This window comes from Platalea leucorodia (assembly GCF_965183815.1).
Source record: "Platalea leucorodia genome assembly, chromosome: 3".
NCBI lineage: Eukaryota > Metazoa > Chordata > Aves > Pelecaniformes > Threskiornithidae > Platalea > Platalea leucorodia.
In genome coordinates this window covers 58,799,633-58,818,338 of record NC_138825.1, presented here as the reverse complement: position 1 = coordinate 58,818,338, position 18,706 = coordinate 58,799,633, and the positions used below count along the sequence as shown (strand labels likewise).

General features: G+C 40.7%; 1 protein-coding gene across 4 annotated transcripts in view; it reads right to left on the bottom strand.

Annotated features, from left to right (window-relative positions):
• The window catches only part of SCAF8 (SR-related CTD associated factor 8), a 102,874-nt gene extending 85,162 nt beyond the window's left edge, over positions 1-17,712 (bottom strand). For all 4 annotated transcript variants that reach the window (XM_082306800.1, XM_082306801.1, XM_082306799.1 and 1 more), the window contains exon 1: positions 17,371-17,712. In XM_082306800.1, coding sequence (XP_082162926.1) covers positions 17,371-17,400 — 30 coding nt within the window. In that variant the 5' untranslated portion in view covers positions 17,401-17,712. The remainder of the gene's footprint in view (positions 1-17,370) is intronic.
• Positions 17,713-18,706: the final 994 nt, after the last annotated feature.

Below are 18,706 nucleotides of genomic sequence, written 5' to 3'. Positions count from 1 at the left end.
TATGCAAACTTCCAAAAACATGCTTTACAGCTGAGCTACCGTCTGATTCCATGAATTATGAAGAAAATCTGCCTAATTCCATTCACCAGCCATTTATCTGCCTTTCTGGATAAACATCAACTCATACAAAACGCTTGCCCAAAAACTGATCAGTATTTCTTTAAGTGTCTGACCATGGGTTGGATGGGTATCTGACCACCAACGAAACCTGTTTTCTCTAGTTATTTTCATAAGTTCACAGTTGGAAGGACTTACATAGCGAAAGTATTTGCATCATTTCTGATGTGAAAAACCAGTAACTACAGAAACTTTCTGTTGAAATCTGTGGCACTGCTGTAGTGAGCACGACAGTTTGAAGTCACTTTTTAAAATGTACTCTAAGAGAACAAAAATTTCTCTCCAAACACTGCACACCTATCACCAGTTGATGATATACATACATATCAAAATCCAGTTCAAAAACCACCTCATGTTGTTGGATCAATTTATTTTTCCCATTTGTTTAGTAATTGATTTTGCACCAGAAACTAAAAAGAATATGCTAATCTAAACTAAAGCAATATTCATCTCCCAGCTATCCTAATAGCTAACGGGGAGAAACCGTCTCCTGATATTTCCCCGTAAAAGAGCACTGCTGCGAAGAGCTGTGTATTCACCCAAGAGTCACTGTGACACTTTGTGAGCAAAGTCACGACAACACAAATACAACATCTGGGAGAATGCTGCTTCAGTAAGACCAGCTGAATTGAATAAATTGAAAGGTTAACCTCTGATAAAAACTATAAAAATCCATTATAAAATTATACAAAGCTTTGTTTTGTACTGTCCATTCGTGAACTATGGCACATCACTCAGAAAACTAAAGGTGAGACATTCCCTCTCTAAAGGTAGATGGCATTATCACACACAAAATTAACTAAGCGTCAGAAAGAAACTGCATGTCTGATGCTTAATAAAACAAAATTAATCACTTCCAAAGAACGCAAATGTTGAGAAGGAGCAAAGACCACACTTCTACAGAATTTGATGCGAGGGGGCAGGGGAAGTCTAACACAATCAGAGACAAGTCACAAGGAGTCTGACCGTACTGGTAAGAGAAACAGAAACCATTCCCAAACTATTGGCTCAGTTTTTGAAAAAAACAGGTGTTAAACAATCAAGTTAGAAAGAACATTAAATATACGCCTTCCATATGACCTTTTGGGAACAATTTTATTTTCCTTGGTGAGAAAAAGCATAGCAAAAGTAAAGCAAATCCTTTCAAGTTACGGTAAAAAGTGCCAGTGATTTTTCAACTCGGTGCACTTAGTAGTAGTATACATTTGATTGCAACGTCAATGAAAATTTAATGTTCTATCAGTTTATTCTAGAAAGCAGTGGACAAGACTCTGAACTGCCTATCTCAAGTATTCTAGATGACTGAACATGCTCAGCTCCATACACACTGCAAACAATACTGGAAACTACAAAATACAAATGAACATTAATCTTCCCAAGCCATTTAGAGCTCAAGAAAACACCAGATCAACTTGCGGTGAATTTGTGTGTGGGGAAGTTGTTTTACTGCTTTGCTGTGTGATGATTCCAGCCATGCCCTACACACATCACAATTTTGATAATTAGGTGGGGGACAATCAATAAACTTTAGATATCAGTATGCCTGTTTGATTAAACACTGAATATAAATCACAGGAAATCCTTAAAGGGAAGGCTTGAATCTGAATGGCACTTCAGGGACAAAATGAGTCCACAAAGATACACTTATCACCAAATCCTAATCTGTCTCAATAAAAGCAATTCCCAGGGTAATCATCTTGCAAAGTAAGAATCAGCTGCCAGCCAAATGGCCATGTGAGCGCGTAGCAGCTTATTAGACAGGTAACACTGAAAGTCTTCAACATCATCGAAGTAATAGGTGGGGTTTACGGATGGATTTTTGTTCTGGTTTTATAAGACTATCTCTAAACCTGGTTTTGTTACTGTCTGAATTGTAAAAATAAATTTTGCCAGAAGTTTTTATCTTAACACAACTGTACAGAAATGTTAACAGAGAGATACAGAGGATCAAACCTGCATCACATCTTCAAAACTATCAGTAATTCCTCCCCACATCTCTTTAGTAGGGTGCATAACAGCTAATCAACCCATCTTGAAATCACGCCTCAAATAACTTCCCTATCCAACTGTGCTTCACTCCTCCAACTCTTTGGCCTTGTGTCACACCAAAACATTCAGCAGCATGACTTACTGCCATAGGAAGGTGAAAAACCCCAGTGTGGTAGCTTATATTGTTAACCAAGAGTATTGCTTAACAGGAATGTAAGTTGGAAAATTCTCAGTGAAGGACTTGAGACACAGAGACTTAGGTGTGCTTGTGGGATCCTGACTCATGCCCATTCCATGGTGAGAGGAAGACCCTCTCACCATCTAGATATCAAATATGCCAGGTTCCTTTTCCAGCTCCTGAAATTGCATATACACTCCCTTTTTTATGTACCCTCCACATCCAAAGCCTCACCAAGTCTTGGGATGTTCTTGTCAAACTTCACCCAGCCCTAGTCAGCTTGGCCATTTCAAGCGCCAGGAAGAGCAGTAAGTTTAATAGCAGAGATCTGGCAACTGTTTCAAGCTCCCTGTCTAATCATGCCTCTGGGCTGAGCATCAGCAAGGAGCACCCACTCCTACTCGGACCCCACCAAGAAGTGATGGTTGCTCTCAGGCCTGCTTTTCCTGTCCCTCTCTGGTTCCCTCTTTTTAAATTGTTTTTATTCTTAACACCTTTCTACCTTCTCGTAATAATTTATTTTTACCTCCTCTTTTTTTCTGTTCTCTTTTGGTTTTTTTTTCTCCTTAACTCTCCTCGTTTTCTTTGAACTAGGGCATGGTAGAAAATGTCTTATTTACTACACATACCACTAGGTCAGAGAAAACTAATAGGAACAGCATTCAATAGTTGATGTTTATAGAAGGTAGTATACAGTTGCCCTTTTAGTGATACTTTATTTGCATATTATTTTAGCCACCAGCAACCCACAGCTCAGTGATTCCTGAGCCAGTACCAACTGATCTTTTTCATAAAATTTCCCTCCACAAAAGGAATTCAAATTTATTTATTAATAGATGTAAATTTTTAGCATGCCCAACATCTTTTGGCAAAGGCACATAGTTTAATCAAAACCTGTGCAAAGAAACAATTTTTTCTTGATCTGAACCCCTGCTCATCTGTGACACTGGGTTTACCTAGCTTCTGCATTGGAAAAAACAGTGATTTACCTCTTTTGTATCACCAGTATTACAGACCCCTATCTCACCATCTTCCAGTCATCTTTGTTCTAGCATGAAAAGAATATTAATATTTAGTAATTTCTCACACAGACCTATTCCATTCCTTTGACTGTCTTTTCTGCCCTTGTCTGTACATGCAGCTCTGCCAACATGGCCCTGTGAGGTGCAAACTAGGCTGCACGTGGCATAAGATAAAGATGTAATGGCGGTATAGCGAGTCTTTATTTCTTTCCTAATTTCCAGGATTCTGATTGCTGTTTTGACTACTGCTGAACTTTGAACAGGCATCTTCATTTCAGTTGCAAGGTCTTATTAATTACCAAATTATATAATTCCAGTGCCCATCACTGTGTACATAAAGCAAGGGTTGCCTTTTTCATACTATCTCCCCAGCCCGCATTACCACATTTAACTTGATGAAATTGCAGGGTGCCATCTAACAGTCAGTACAGCAATGTCCTTCTGCAATCCTTCATGGCTAGCCCTTCAGTATCAACATCCTGAATAACTTAATACTGTCAACAAACTTTTTTGCCTCATTATTCTACCCTTTTTCCACAGTATTTATGAATACATTGAAATGCATGGATTCCGAGCACAAACCCACACAAGACTCCATCATGAAAAAAGACAATTTATTTCTACACTTGAACTTTTCCCTCATCTCCCCTTTTAGCACTCATCTATCAATATAAGAATGCACTCCTCATGGCAATTCAACTTCTCTTCAAACTTTTTGGGATGGACCTTCTCAACTACTTTTAGGAAATCCAAGTAACGTCACGCAGTTCTTCCCTGTCCATGTGCTTGCTAAGTCTCTCAAAGAACTCTCATACACACATAACATAGTACATTCTTTCATAGAAGTCACACCAATTCTTCCTCATTTTATGATATTCACCTATGTATTGTTTCAAACAAATTCAAATTCTGCTACTTCTCACCACTTCCAATTCAGATATCTTTTCTGTTCTTACATTCATTAAAAAACCAAAAAACTTAATACTCAGTTTTTAGTATCATATCCTAAACCACGTGTTTATTCCATACCACCCTCTCCATTGCAGTCAACCAATATTATCCAGAAACACTTGGGAAATTGCCCTCACAAGGATTTTGTATGCATTCGTTGGACAATGAAGAAGCATCATTTCCTCATGCATCTCCTTCAGAAGTAACAGGTTCCAAATGGAACAAGTTACATAGATTTACTACACAAACGTACATTTAAGAATCATATCCAAGAAAGGAACAGGCTGGCAAATAAAGCCAATTATAGTCACAATTTTGTGTTTTCCTCTATCTGATATAACAATGTCATGATTTGTGCAGCAAAAAGCAATGGTGTTGAGAGCTAAGAAACTAGGTAAAAGGCAATATTCCAGTGTACATAGAAGTCAGGCTTAACAGCATTATTTATACTGCCTTTCCCCAACATAATTTTAAATAAACTAAGTCTTATTTCCAAACATTGAGGAAAAAAACATTGGCTTGCTCAAAGATTTAATGAGCTATATAAATTATACATTGGGAATAAGGGAAAGGCAAAAGGTCAGGTTGATGCTATAGATAAAGCACTGAATTTCTGCTCTGTATTTTTTCTTTAATTCTGTTAAGAAAAGTGGTCTTCAGGAGAAGGATTACTGAAAGTCTGGGAATTCATCAGCATATTTCAAATTTTGATTTTTCAGTAATGCAAACAATATTTTTATCATTATGACTGTAATTCAAAAGGTGCTTAATAAGTTAATTCTACTGTAAATATCTGTAAAAATTTAATTCTATCGTACAGCTGTAATTTACAAGGCAATATACAACACAATACTAAGGTACGGTCTAAAGTTTCTCAAGTGAAGACCAGGCAGCCCGCACATGAACTACATCCTCTGTGGATGGTCAGTCGCTTATAGAGCAAGTTACTGCATCTCCATGGAAGGCAATGGCATACTATGCTTCTACAAAGCCCTGCACTTAACTCCAAGATCTTTCACCACCCTTATTCAACAAGCAAGAGAGCCAGACAGCTATTTCCCTACCAAAATTTTGAATAAAAATTAGAATAAAGTACTAACTTCATTAAAATACAGCTTCATAAGTAATATATCCTTTTCCATACCTCTGGCCACATCTTACAAAGGCAAGAGAAGAGTGGCTATGAAATAATTTTTCATATAAGACTAATTTTGCCACTAGAAGGATTGAAAGCTATGAACACCTCTGGTCTCATGTGATCCAAAGGAACATATATTCATACAGATGAATATCTGTTACACTTTACAGCAACTAAGGGAATAAACATTTTGATACTGATACTCTAGGACTCAGACCAATCTCTACGAATGAGATTATGACCAGAAGCAGTGTCAGGGATATCAATTACACATATCTCTACTGAAATATTTTTACAGTTTTCTCTGGCTGCTACCAGGACACGACACTAACCAGACATTGTATATCATAATAAATGTCTGCAATTTCAATATGCAAAAGACAAAATAAATACCTCTAAGTCAAGCCTAATACATATACCTTAACAAAGTATGTTACTTTCTTTCATATTTCAATAGCATTAAAATAAATCAAATCCAATTGTACATACAGAAATAGTCACTGAATGGTTTACCAAATATTTGTATCACCACATTGGAAAGAACAAGAAAAGAGTATTGCCAGTCATTGCTTTTAAAAAAGGACAGAATCAACAAATTTCTATTACGTTGCATTTTACACACTCTCCTGAAATTTAATCTCTAGGAAAAGTTACTTAAATTACATGAGCCCATCCCTCAGTGAACAGGATTTTTCCTTGATGCTGACTAGGACTTACCCGTGAGAACTGTTATTTAAACCCAATCAGCACCTTGTTGCTCTCTGAGCTGCACAGAAATGTTAAAATATATATCAAAGACGTGTATGTAGGATGACCAGAATGGCAGATGCTCCATGCTGCATAAGGTATTTCAGTTTGGAGGGAAAACAATGAAACGTTCTTTTCTTCCAGTAATCAATCAAAACGATACGAGTTGCCAAAATCCAACATTAAAAAAAGCACAAAACAAAAGAGGGTTGCAACTCAACAGCAACTATCTATAATACAACTGTTTTCAAACACTTAAAGTTCATGACGTGGTTTAAATTAACAAACATAAAGTAACAGGCAATATGCTTGATATCCTAGTGTGTGTCTTCCTTTTACTGTTGCACTTAATTGATTCATAAAATATTTAAAAGCAACCGAGAACACTCACATGAAAAGCTTACTCCCTACACATTAGTTGTATCATACACCACTCTACACATATGTTTGTTTAAAGAGGACATCTGAATATTTATCCTGAGTGTATAAGTAATTAAGTGAAATAAGATGCAAAGGTGATACAGCAGTCCCTCCAGCCCATCACATTTCAGTGCATGAAGAAGTCAGGTGTTACCATCACTGCCTTTGCTCACTCGTTCTTGTATCAGGAACAGTGTGGCCAGCAGGACCAGGGAGGTGATAGTGCCCCTGTACTCGGCACTGGTGAGGCTGCACCTCGAGTACTGTGTTCAGTTTTGGGCCCCTCACTACAAGAAGGACATTGAGGTGCTGGAGTGTGTCCAGAGAAGGGCAATGAGGCTGGTGAGGGGTCTAGAGCACAAGTCTCATGAGGAGCAGCTGAGGGAACTGGGGTTGTTTAGCCTGGAGAAAAGGAGGCTGAGGGGAGACCTTATCGCTCCCTACAACTGCCTGAAAGGAGGTTGGAGCAAGGTGGGGGTCGGTCTCTTCTCCCAAGCAACAAGCAATAGGACAAGAGGAAATGGCCTCAAGTTGCACCAGGGCAGGCTTAGATTGGATATTAGGAAAAATTTCTTCACTGAAAGGGTAGTCAAGCACTGGAACGGACTGCCCACGGAAGTAGTTGAGTCCCCATCCCTGAAGGTATTTAAAAGATGGGTAGATGTGGTGCTTAGGGACATGGTTTAGTGGTGGGCTTGGCAGTGCTAGGTTAACGGTTGGACTTGATGATCTTAAAGGTCTTTTCCAGCCTAAACGATTCTATGATTCTATGATTCTCCTACCCTTTTCATTTTGAGGAAACACAGTTATGACTTCCATATTTACTGGACCTGAATAATTTGAGATGGAACAACAAAATTCCATTTTAGTTTTCATATATTTGCGCCAAAAGGCATATTACAGCCTATTTGCAATTTCCTCTAAACCCTCTTCATTACTACTTTCAAAGAAAGCTTCCAAGTTCTGTTGGTACAGCCTGCTTTGTACAAATAGACTATCAACGTAAAACTGGAATTTAAAGACACTGCCTGGATTCAACTCTAGTCTCCTGAATTGCATGCAACTAAGAAATGGATGTTTAGTTCAGAATAGCCTCTAGAACATACTTCACTTGCTCCTAGCCCTTTACAAGCCATAAAATACAATTCCCCTTTTTCCCTTCATAGTAAAAGAATGTTTACTGCATGGGAACCAAAAGCTTAGAAAAAAACTAAATGGAACACATAAAATAGCTAGGCAAGACTGAGTGCTTTATGAAAGTCCAAACTCCCAACAACAGAAAGGAAAGATTGATCAAAAAGACCAGACGATCTTTGAAAGCGTATCACATAAGAAAACAAGGAATGTAACAGCGGTATTTCACTTCCTGCCATTTTCTCATCATTCCTGCCATATGGCTAATTTCCATCATTAACATTTTATCATGATTTTATAGCTAATTCTAGATCACCAACAGGAAAATTGATCAGCTTCAGGCACAACGTCAGTCTCTGTAGATTTCCAGAGGCGAGCTTGTGGGCTGCCCACACTAGAGAAGTGCCCTTTGTTCTTGCTGCAACGCACTGGTTTGGTAAAGTGCGGCGCAGCATGGAGTTAAATGCCTTAGAGATGTCTAAATACAATCACACCTCTACAATTCTGAGATATGAAATATAGGGACAGATCCTAAATGTTATAAAAATCAAAGACTCACACATTTTCTCTGCCAACTGTTTTTAGGGCTCACAACAAAAGCTGTCCTGTCTTATTGATTTCAAAATGTTTTCTCCTTAGATATGGTTTTAAATCCCCTGCATTCACAATGAAACTTCATGACTTAGATTTTTTTAAAAATCATGGTTTATAGTGGGTTGGATTTCTCCAACCAATATATTTGTTATATAAATGTTTCTCCTTTCCTGTTAAGTGTTCCACTTCACATTTCTGAAAATTAAGCAGCAGTGGCTACTACTGCACTGGTAACCAAGCTACGAAGATCAAAATGTTATCTGAAGCTGTAATTTAGAGCAGTTTCAGAGAATAACCTATTCCTTTTCATGTGAACCAGCTTTGTTTTGTTAATATGTATAGGAGATTCGGTATTCTGAAAAACTTCAGTCTGATCAGATCTTTCCATAGGCTTCCAACAACCTGGTTAATACATTATAACCTCTTTGGATTTAAACTCTGGAAAATCCAGACATTTATAAGCATGATCATTTCTCTTTTTAAAACTGCAATCACATCAATATCAAAATATTAGAATTGTATTTTTATCTATTGTACTAATTTCTAAATTATCTGTCAAGACAGCTCCATAAAGTCATGCCATGAGGCCAAGATTTTTAAACCAACAGTTTTACAGTGAGCAACATTCAATTTACAGTATTTTGTACTTCTTTAAAGAAAAAAACGAGCCATAGAATAATAGGGATGGAAAGCAAAGGATGCACATAGTTAATTCTACTTCAGTTTTTAAAAGTAACTAATAAATACTAAAACCAGAAAACAAAAAAAACCCCAAGGAAATCCTTACCACTCAACTCTAAATGAATGGGTATTTGGAAACATTGAACCCTAGGCCAAATAACACAAGAACATGGATCTTCTGAAATATCTTTCCCCAAAATGCATGCCATTTCAATTATAAACTCCAATTCAAACACGTAAGACAGCTGTTCACTGCCTTGCATAAAACACCTTGTGCCGCTGTCATCAGTGTTTATAAAAGAATATTTACTCCAATCTTTCAAAACTAATGTTATAGACAGAACTTCACAACAAACAAGCTCAAGGCTACCAAAACAGGTGCCTTTCGTCTCCCAGCTGTTGCTATGCTACACTCTCTTACTGCTCATCCACCATCCACCCAAACCACCATTCCTTGCTACCACTGCCTCCTGGATCTCAGCTCTGCCCCTCCGCTTTTACACATCTTTTGTGCCTTCATTGTAACTGGGAACCAGAGCACTCTCTGCCAACCCTCAAAAACCATCAACAGCACACACAATAACAACGGTGCCAAGCCTTACCTCCCACATATGTATTTTATTATATTAAACACGTGCATTATATTTCTGAATGTCAAAGCTTCAGAAAAATGCCCATCAGCTACTTGTATAATCACAAAGCTAGGAGAAAATATAGCAATCTAGTATTACTCATTTGGAACTTAAAAAAACAACCAAAACCCACAAAAAACTCATACAATCACAAACTGTACCCAATAAAATCAGGTAAGCTCTGTAGGCAAACTCTTGAGAAAAAGTGGAAAGAAAATGATAAATTGTTGTATATCCATAGTTGCCATTTTTGTACAAATGGTAGCTCACTTGCCAAAAGCATAACAGCACAAAGAACAGGCTATTACAAGAAATACACATTTATGGTGGGGATAAATCTGACAGAGGGTCATGGTGGCAATGCACTCCTTTCCTCTTACTTCCCCCAAATTTTAACAAATCCTTTTTAAATTCTATTTAAAAAAAAAAAAAAAAAGTCTTCTTTTGGTCAGTGGTCAGTACCATTGGCGAGGACAGGTGAAAACAAGAACTAGTACAGCAGTAGCTGAAGATGCGAATTTTCTCTTACAGAACACGTACCCTACAGTGTAGAAGCAGCTGCTGAATGAGGTTAATAAAATTATCTAGCTGACTGCTGCTGCCATCAGCGCTCCCACAAAAATACTGCAGAAAAGTAGCTCCAAAGAAGTGCAGAAATGGAAGGAAAGAAATGCACATGCAATTCATGGCAAGTTCTGATACAGGAACAAGGACTGATATTGTTTATTGAGTTCAAAGCCAAGCTTGCTGAACTCTGGATACACACGTGAACAGACAACTACACACCACTGTCCCAGGCCTCACAATGGAGTTACACCAGCAGTTGCTGAGGCCAGGAACGCAGGCTCTAACCAAGGCTGAATCAGCCACTCGGGATAAATTTATTGGTGGCTGTCTGGAGGTAGAATGATGGACCAATTTTACAAACAAGAAAAAAAGTGGGCCTCTTTCTAGCTGAAAAAAATCCTCATGAAAGCAATCAAGCGTCTAGACCATATTTTAAGACCTGCTTTATCAAATACGTTTGTTCTGAAATTTTTTTTTCTGTAAGAAAGCCATTTGGATTACTAGACTCCACTATTACAACTGCCACAGGAAAACAGACTGCTGATGGCAAACTCAAATAAGACTTGTTAAGACAATTTCAAGTAGTCTGCCAAAGATTGTAGCCCCAGGCATGGTCTTATTGAGTAGGTGAAAATCAAAGGATCTGAAGTCATCAGAGTTCAGAAGTGCATTTGTTTTAAACTACAAAATGGTTCATTGCTCTCTAAATGAGTAGCAAGCAGGATGGATACTCATACTTGTAACTATCCAGTTACAACTCAAGGGTGTTAGCAGAATCTGGAGATCTACATTAACATTACCCTCCCAGGCTCACAGGGATCTAATCTAGCCCACAGTTTAAGAAGAAATTTAAAGTGTACATATCGAAGGCAGAAAAACAATCAATGTCTGTCCTATACTATTTCATGAAAGAAATGAGGTCCTTGAGCAAGATCTACACAAAAAAAACCCTAACATTTTGGGCCTTTAAACACAGCCTTGCATGATCATGTCTTTACAAGGCCAGAAGTCAAGATTCTGGGGCTGGCGAAAAGTCTAAGGTCAGATCAGTCTTTGAAAATGTGATATTAAAACTGTAAATATTTATTCAGCACACATGGAGACATTTAATCAGGTGAACATCAATTTAATATTTACTGTATCTTGAAGAGAAAAGGGCTTTCTTTTCCTATGCCCTTTTAACAAAAAGCAAATAGTTGAGAGCCAGCAAAGTTCAACCCTTGCTGGGACACAACAGAGTGAAATATTTACATTTCACTGATACTGCTCTTAATGTCCCTGACAGCAAAAGGGAAATTAACAAATTCTTACATGTTTTGCTGTATCTTAAGGGAATTCATACAGTTTATAAAGATTCCGTGGTTCTTCTCTGAGGAGCACTATAGGATTACAAAGCAAAATAAAACTGAAAACCTTTTTCACATCCACCCCAGAGGTTAAGAATGAAAAACAGAGTCAACTTTTCAGATATATGTGTGTCCACATGCACACACATGTATCACTGAGTTAACTTTTTCTTCTGAAAAATAAGAATAGAGATAAACCAAAAGCTTTCATCCCAATTTGCTACAGACAGAATTTACAAATATCAGACCATAAATGTTGTATCAGATAAACAAAAAAGCAGCTTTAAGTGTATCATAGTTGCAGAACCCTTCAAAACAGCAGAGGACATGAAAGAAGGTTGCACTTTTTTATGATTGGTAAAATATTAGTGAGAGAGAAGAGGAAACAGACACAGGTTTTCTTGTTTTCTCAGCAGCTAGGAAAAAAGCTCTGCAGATGTTCCAGGTGCTTCAGCCAACATGAAACGTGCAGCAGAATCTAAGAAAACTGTCTTGCCAGGGAGTAGCTTACATGCCCTTCACCGTTCCTCATATGTAACTCAATCAAAGCCCTGGCTCCTCATTTCAAAAAGCATCCTTTTTTCACTCTCCCCAGCTATTCAGGATCAATCTCTATTTAGCATCTTCATGAGGCATACCATTTAGCTTTTTTTAGCATCGAGACTGGCATTCTTTCATGAAAAAGGCACCTCGGTGACTTAGAATATGCCATTTAAATAGAGCAGTCTAAAATAGAATATTTGATTTACACTTCTATACTTTTGTGCACCTATACTCCAGTGCTCAGTAATTAAAATGTGGGTTATTTCCAAGGGTCACATTTCTGAAATGGTAGTCGACTAAACTGTTCCCCACTGCCACTTAAAACATACCTTCTAAAGAAGCATCAAGATCAAGGTGACCAACAGACAATGAAGTGCAAATAGAGTATATAGACAACAGCATTGCCAGCAAATGAGCAGTGACTGTTATGTCGCTACCACTGACAAACTTCAGAAGAACTAGTTAACCCAAAAGTAGAAATGATCACTTTATCTATCACTTCTTATCATCTTATGCGGCTCTCTCAACCATTCTGCACATCAAAAGCTCACTGTGACTCCGCTTTATGATGAGCTATGGGAGGACAACCATTTTCATTGTTACTAATAGCTGAATTCCAGCCTAGCAATGCTGTAGAGGTTTTAATTGTGACTCTCACACCCTAGAAGACATTTAGATTAACAAGAGAAAAGGCATAGGGACCCACATCACTCTTTCAGCAAACTGTAATCACTACCTTAATCTTACAGTGCTTTATGTGCATCCTCATCTTGAAACAGTTTAAGATGGAGCATATTCCACATCTCCACGATGACACTGAGCTTTCCATTCAACTCCCTTGTATATTAAAAGATTAGCACCCAATCGTACAGAGGAGAGGAATTAAACCTTTTATGCAAAACATACTCAAATGAACAAGGCATTTCTGAAAGGAATCAGAGACACATGACTTTCTTGTTCCCAGGCTTCAAGGGAAAAGCTTTGCCTCATTCTTTTTTCCTCCTGTTTTAAATATACGATTGCCCTTTTCACAATTGCCTCTCCAATATCATAATATATTGTGTCACCCGACAAATACAAAAACTAATTTTTCCACTACATTTCAGCTCAAGTTTGTAGCACTGGATGCTAACAACTATTGTTCACTGGAGTCAACAATGTAAATTCTACGACCAGACATGTTTTTGGACCTTTTCAAGGTATCAAACTGCCTTAAGTAGGTTTTACCATCGCTAACCTTCTAAATGGCTGTAGTTCAAAACTGCAGGTGCCAGTCTCAGCAACTTACAAAGTACAAGTAATTTTCAATGATTTAACCAGAGTGTGCACAGCTTATGCATGAGATACTTTTGTTTTGTTTTTAAATAAAGAGCATGAAAAAAAACCCAGTAAGGGCAGCATCATGGAGAGCAAGACTTAACAAAGCTCATACATGAAGAGATGTGTGCCTGTATGTAACTAAAGATATTGAGAAATTTTAAATTAATAAAATACCATGTTTAATTGAACTAGATCGGTGAATTACTATTGCAGATTTTAAAGAAATAAGCATCTAAGCTGAATTTGCCCTTTAAAACTTAAATAAATGTCCTTTGACGATTCCTGTTATTCAATACTTAAAGGTGCAGTTAAGATGACTTAACAAAGTAAACAAAGTATTACTTCAAATATCCAGTTTATGCTGTATTTAAAACTAATTACTGGTCTCCATTTCCCCTAAACTAAATTCTAGTCCTACAATTATTTACATGTCTGTAAAACTATTTACATTTATTCTACAGATTCATATTGAAATAAATTTTAAAAGAATTAAATGTGTTTCAGAATTAAAGCATCCGTCAGTCGTCTTTCACATTTGTCTGCATACATTCTTCACATCATAAAGCGAAAAATAGTTTGGAAATACAAAGCTTGCCACTGCAAAAAGGACAAGTATTGCAAGAAAACTCTGGGGAGTAAAGCACCCAAAACAAAGTTCAGGTACAGTACCTGAAACCAATGTGAGAATAGCTAGATTTGAAGCTGACAAGAAGACTTTAACATTGACCTGACTACATAACAAATACTGAGTTTTAATTATATAAGTCTGCAATTAAACCATTACCATCTGAGTGCTGGAACTGTGATGGTACTCCTGCTTACCTCTAGTCCATTTAAATTCCTTTTTAACAAAATACGTTTTATAGAATGTATAAAGAATTTGAAGCATTTCAGTTATTTTCTTCTGTCAAGACCTGTTCTTGACTTTGATGTTGTGCTTTTCAGAAAAAACTCAGGGCCTGAACTAATTTTCCTGGAGGAAAATGATTCTGCAATGGTTAGCCTTCATGATGTCAACTGTAGCAAATGATAATCTGTGTGGTATAAAACACTGCCAATTACCTCAATGGTATACTAAGTCAGTCGTATAATATTGTATTTTCCAGTTGCCAAGCAGTTTTAATCAAATAGTAAAGCATCAACCATTACATGAAAACAATACCAAGCATGTTTTATTTAGGAGTGTGATCATTTCTTATCTTTAAATTCATCTTCCCCAAGACTTTAAATGTTAGGGCTAATTTTATATATATGATTAGGTACAGCACTGACAATGCCACATATCATCACTAAACATGGAACAGCTTTCTGCAATAGCCACCATTATTTTCAGTAGTCAGAGTCCAAATAAACTTGAAATACTGCTTCCTAATCAAATTAATGACAAGCCTATGTTAATCACTTCAATTTTGACTGTCATACAGGATAGCTATAACACAGGATTTCGCTCAGCTCACACACACATTTGGGGTAAGCTATACTACCTAGATGGACAGCTGCCTTTATTTTAGCTTCACTGCAGAATCCAAACACAACTCCTTCCTTTAAAAACCAAACAAACAAAAAGAAAAAACCCAACCCCAGAAGTATCCAACCTGCAGACCTAAGTGTTTAAATATATTTGGAATGTTCTTTCTAAAGTGTCATCTGGATTTCACCCGTAAGTTACATAAACTGTTGTAAAATTATTAACTGAATGCAAACTGTATAAGAGAAAGTATGGCAAAAGTTTTTCTACAATTTAGTCTATCCCATCTGCTGCTAAATTTAATTTACATCTATTTTAAGCCAAAAATCTCTAGAACAGAACTCTGATGTCATTTTTGGAGTATAACATGACTTTAAAACATAATATAAACAAAGGAAGGATTTTTAGAAGTGAAGTACAAATATTTTGTAAGTTAATCAAAAGCATTTAGGTACAGCACAAAATACAATCTACTGATTGATACACTTCAGCTACTTTAAATGTTTATTAATCATTTCACAGTTCTAAAATGCGAAATGTGTACAGGCCAGTTAGATGGAAAATTAAGTTAAAGTCAGCTTCTGCACTGGGTACAGAGGTGTTAAGAGTGGCTAGCAATGACATGAGTTTTGTACTGTTTACTTCCAGGATTAGGGGTTTAGTCATAGCATCTTTAAAACTTTCCTATCAGTGTAGCCCAGCATTCAAATACAGAGACATAGGTTAAAACAAAAACTGAAAGAGAAGTCATAAAAACAAGTCTATTCATAGGTGCTGTCTATTTATACCACTGGAGGTAAGTTGGTTAAAATGTCATTGCCTGATCTTCCGCATTTTCTTTTCTGACAACCCAAAGTTTACTGTTTTTTAAGCATTTAGAAGATTTAAGGCATATTCTAAGGCTCTCCTCTTCAATACAGTTTTTGCCTTAAGTCTTCAGAGTTAATTATTTTTACAGTACTTATACTTGAGTGCTCAGCAAGTCAGCCAGCAGTTGCTTTTCAATGAGAAAGTGAAGACTTTTGCTCACACTAGTAGGTACATACGAGGAAAAGGTTCTAATCTACTTATGTTCTTCTCTTCTTGCCACTAGACTCTTTCTTTTCGCCACTGAACAATATAGCACATAAGCCAGTCAAAAAATAAAATAGGGGAAAAAATAGTTTCTAGCAATTATTTTTCTTCTAGTGGCCACAGTGTGATTTTTTTCCACTTAAGAATTCAAATTGCGTAAAGTGCAACACCTAGAATTGCACATCAGTTACGGCTGTTCAACTGCTCCTAAGTTATTAGAAAGTACCTGCTTTAAACCTATCTTATCGTGGCTTGTAGAAACAACATGGTTGGCACATTGTTCCACTAGAAATCAAATTAACATTTTAAAAACCCAGACCAGCACTGTATTACTTAAAATCATTAAAATGTACTACATCCCTACTGGGGGTAGGTGAGAGAGAGGGCAACCAGGAGTCCCAACACGGGAGCAGTCTGTAGAAGTATACATTGTAGCCAGAGCTGATATTTTCTAGGCTTAAGGTAAGGAAAAATCTATTTTTTAAAGACGTGTGACTTCCTATAAAGAAAAAACATATTTATGTCCCTTGCTCTCACATTAACTTCAAAACACAAACGATATAAACTCTGGCAGTGAAGAGGAACAAAGCGGAGTTGCCACACGGACTACCTCGCGATAAAACAAACATGAACTGCCGGCACAAAGGAGAAGCCAGGCGCCGTGCGAAGACCTGAGCCTGTACGCGCGTGCCCGCGGGCGCCGTAGCCCACTCCCGGCACGGTGCTTTGGTGCAGTACCCGAGCTCGGTGCAGCACGCAGGGAATGCCCGCTTCCACCCCGGCCGCAGCGAAGATACTGTTCTCACACACCGAGACAAGCCTCCAGGCCTTTGTATTCCCAGCCCCAGATTTAAAAAACACCTCCACGAGGTGTTAAGGCGCGCTGGCGGGGCGCGGGCACAGAGCTGAGGAGCGAGGAGGAAGAGGGCGGCCGAAGAGGCGAGGGACGCGGGGAAGCGCAGAGACCCCGCGCCCGGCCGCCCCGCGCAGCCTCCTCCGGCCCCGGCGCGAAGTTGGCCGGGCAGCCCCCGCCCCACCGCACGCCCGGCGCAGGAAAGAGGCCTCCGCCACCCCGGCCTCCTCCCGCTCCCTCCTCTCCCCTCAGCCCGCCGCCAGATCCATTCTTCTCCCTCCAGGCTCCCCCAGCCTCACGGCGGAAGGAGGAGTGTGTGTGGGGAAAGGGGGGGGGTCCATTACCCTCTCCCCCCTCCCGCTTCCAGGGACGGTGCCCACGGCCCGCTCCCGCCCGGCACACGGGGGGGGAAGCCCCCGGCGGGAGCGCTCCCCCCTCACCCCCCCCCGCCGCGCCGAGCCCCCCCCCCCCCCCGGTTCCCGCCCCCTCCCCGCGGCGAGGCGCGCGCAGCGGGAGGGGGCAGGGAAGGCGCCGGGCCTCGGGGCCCCGCCCGCTCCCCGACCCCGAGGGGAAGGAGCGGGGAGGGGGTTACACACCTCGCTGTTGAAGGCTTTCACGGCCTCCATGTCGCGGCGGAGGTGGGAGCCGGGCGGCTTCTCTCCGCTGATGGCGGCCGGGCCGGGCCGCGGCCGGGAGGGGGGCTAGCCTCGGTCTGTGTGTGCGTGTGCGCCTCGCTCAGGGGCCGCCGGGCCTCCTCGCCATGGCGGGTGGCGCAGGGGGCGGGCGCGGAGGGACGCGGGCCCCGCTCGTTTCCGTCTCCTCCCGGCAGCGCGCGGCCTCCTCGCCCCGCTTCCCGCCCGGCGGCGCCGACGTCCCCTCCCCCGCTCGGCCGCGCCGGCAGGAGATGGAGGAACAACGCGCGGCGGCTGCGGCGCGGGCGCCAATATGGCGGGCGGACGGGGGCTCCTCGCAGCGCAGCTCCGAGAGGAGCCGAGAGCGGCGCAGGCGGCTACAGCGCCCCCTGCCGGCCAGCGCCCGCCCGCCGGGCCGCGCCACAGAGGCGCTGCCGGGATGGCGGCGCGGCCCGCCCGCCCCCCCGTCCTCCGCCCTCCCTCCCGTCCTCCGCCCTCCCTCCCTCCGCCCCGTCCGCGCCCGCCCCGGCCCAGCGAGCAGGCGTAAAGTGCGGGGTTACGGCAACAAGGTGCTAAACGCCGCGGTTGCGTCTCCGGCGGCAAATGCGGGAGTGCGCGGGACACCGTTCTCGCCGTTTGCAGCGAAGGCCTGATCCCCGGAGGGAGGCGGCCGTTCGTCCCCTCACACCTTGCCCGCAGAGCCTCACCTCACAGCAAGGCCCACCCGGGAAACCGGGAACGGCGTGCAGGCTTGAAGAAAAACAGCAGGAAAAAGAATCAGAGGGACATAGAAAGGCGAAAAAAAAAAATCGCAATTAAAAAAAAAAATCACAAGCAATTAGCAAAGAATATTATTTATCACGAGGAAAGGCAAAAACCAACAAAATTGTAATGCAAATAAATCAAGTCCCAGTGCACTTACTACATGAATGTTATAACTTACAATCTGACACCAAAAAGGCTCCAAATCCAGCACCGGGCGCTAAGGCATTACTGTTTCATTACCCAGGGCGCGTTCCCGTGTTAAGTTCCCAACAGCGTGCGCGTCCCTGCGGAGAGCAGCGCTACCCGCGCCTCCCGCCGCCGCGCCAGCCGGGCAGAGAACCTGCCCTCCCTGAAGCACAAACGACTCGCTCAGCTGAGAAATCCCAGCAGCGGCAACAGCCATATCAAAGAGGACTTGCTTCCAGGGCACAGATTTTTTTTTCCCCTCAAACACAGAAGCTCCATGTGACTCACCTTCATCAGGGAGAACCTCGAGGACCTCCAGAGCGCTGAGGATGAAACCTTAGATTTGTCT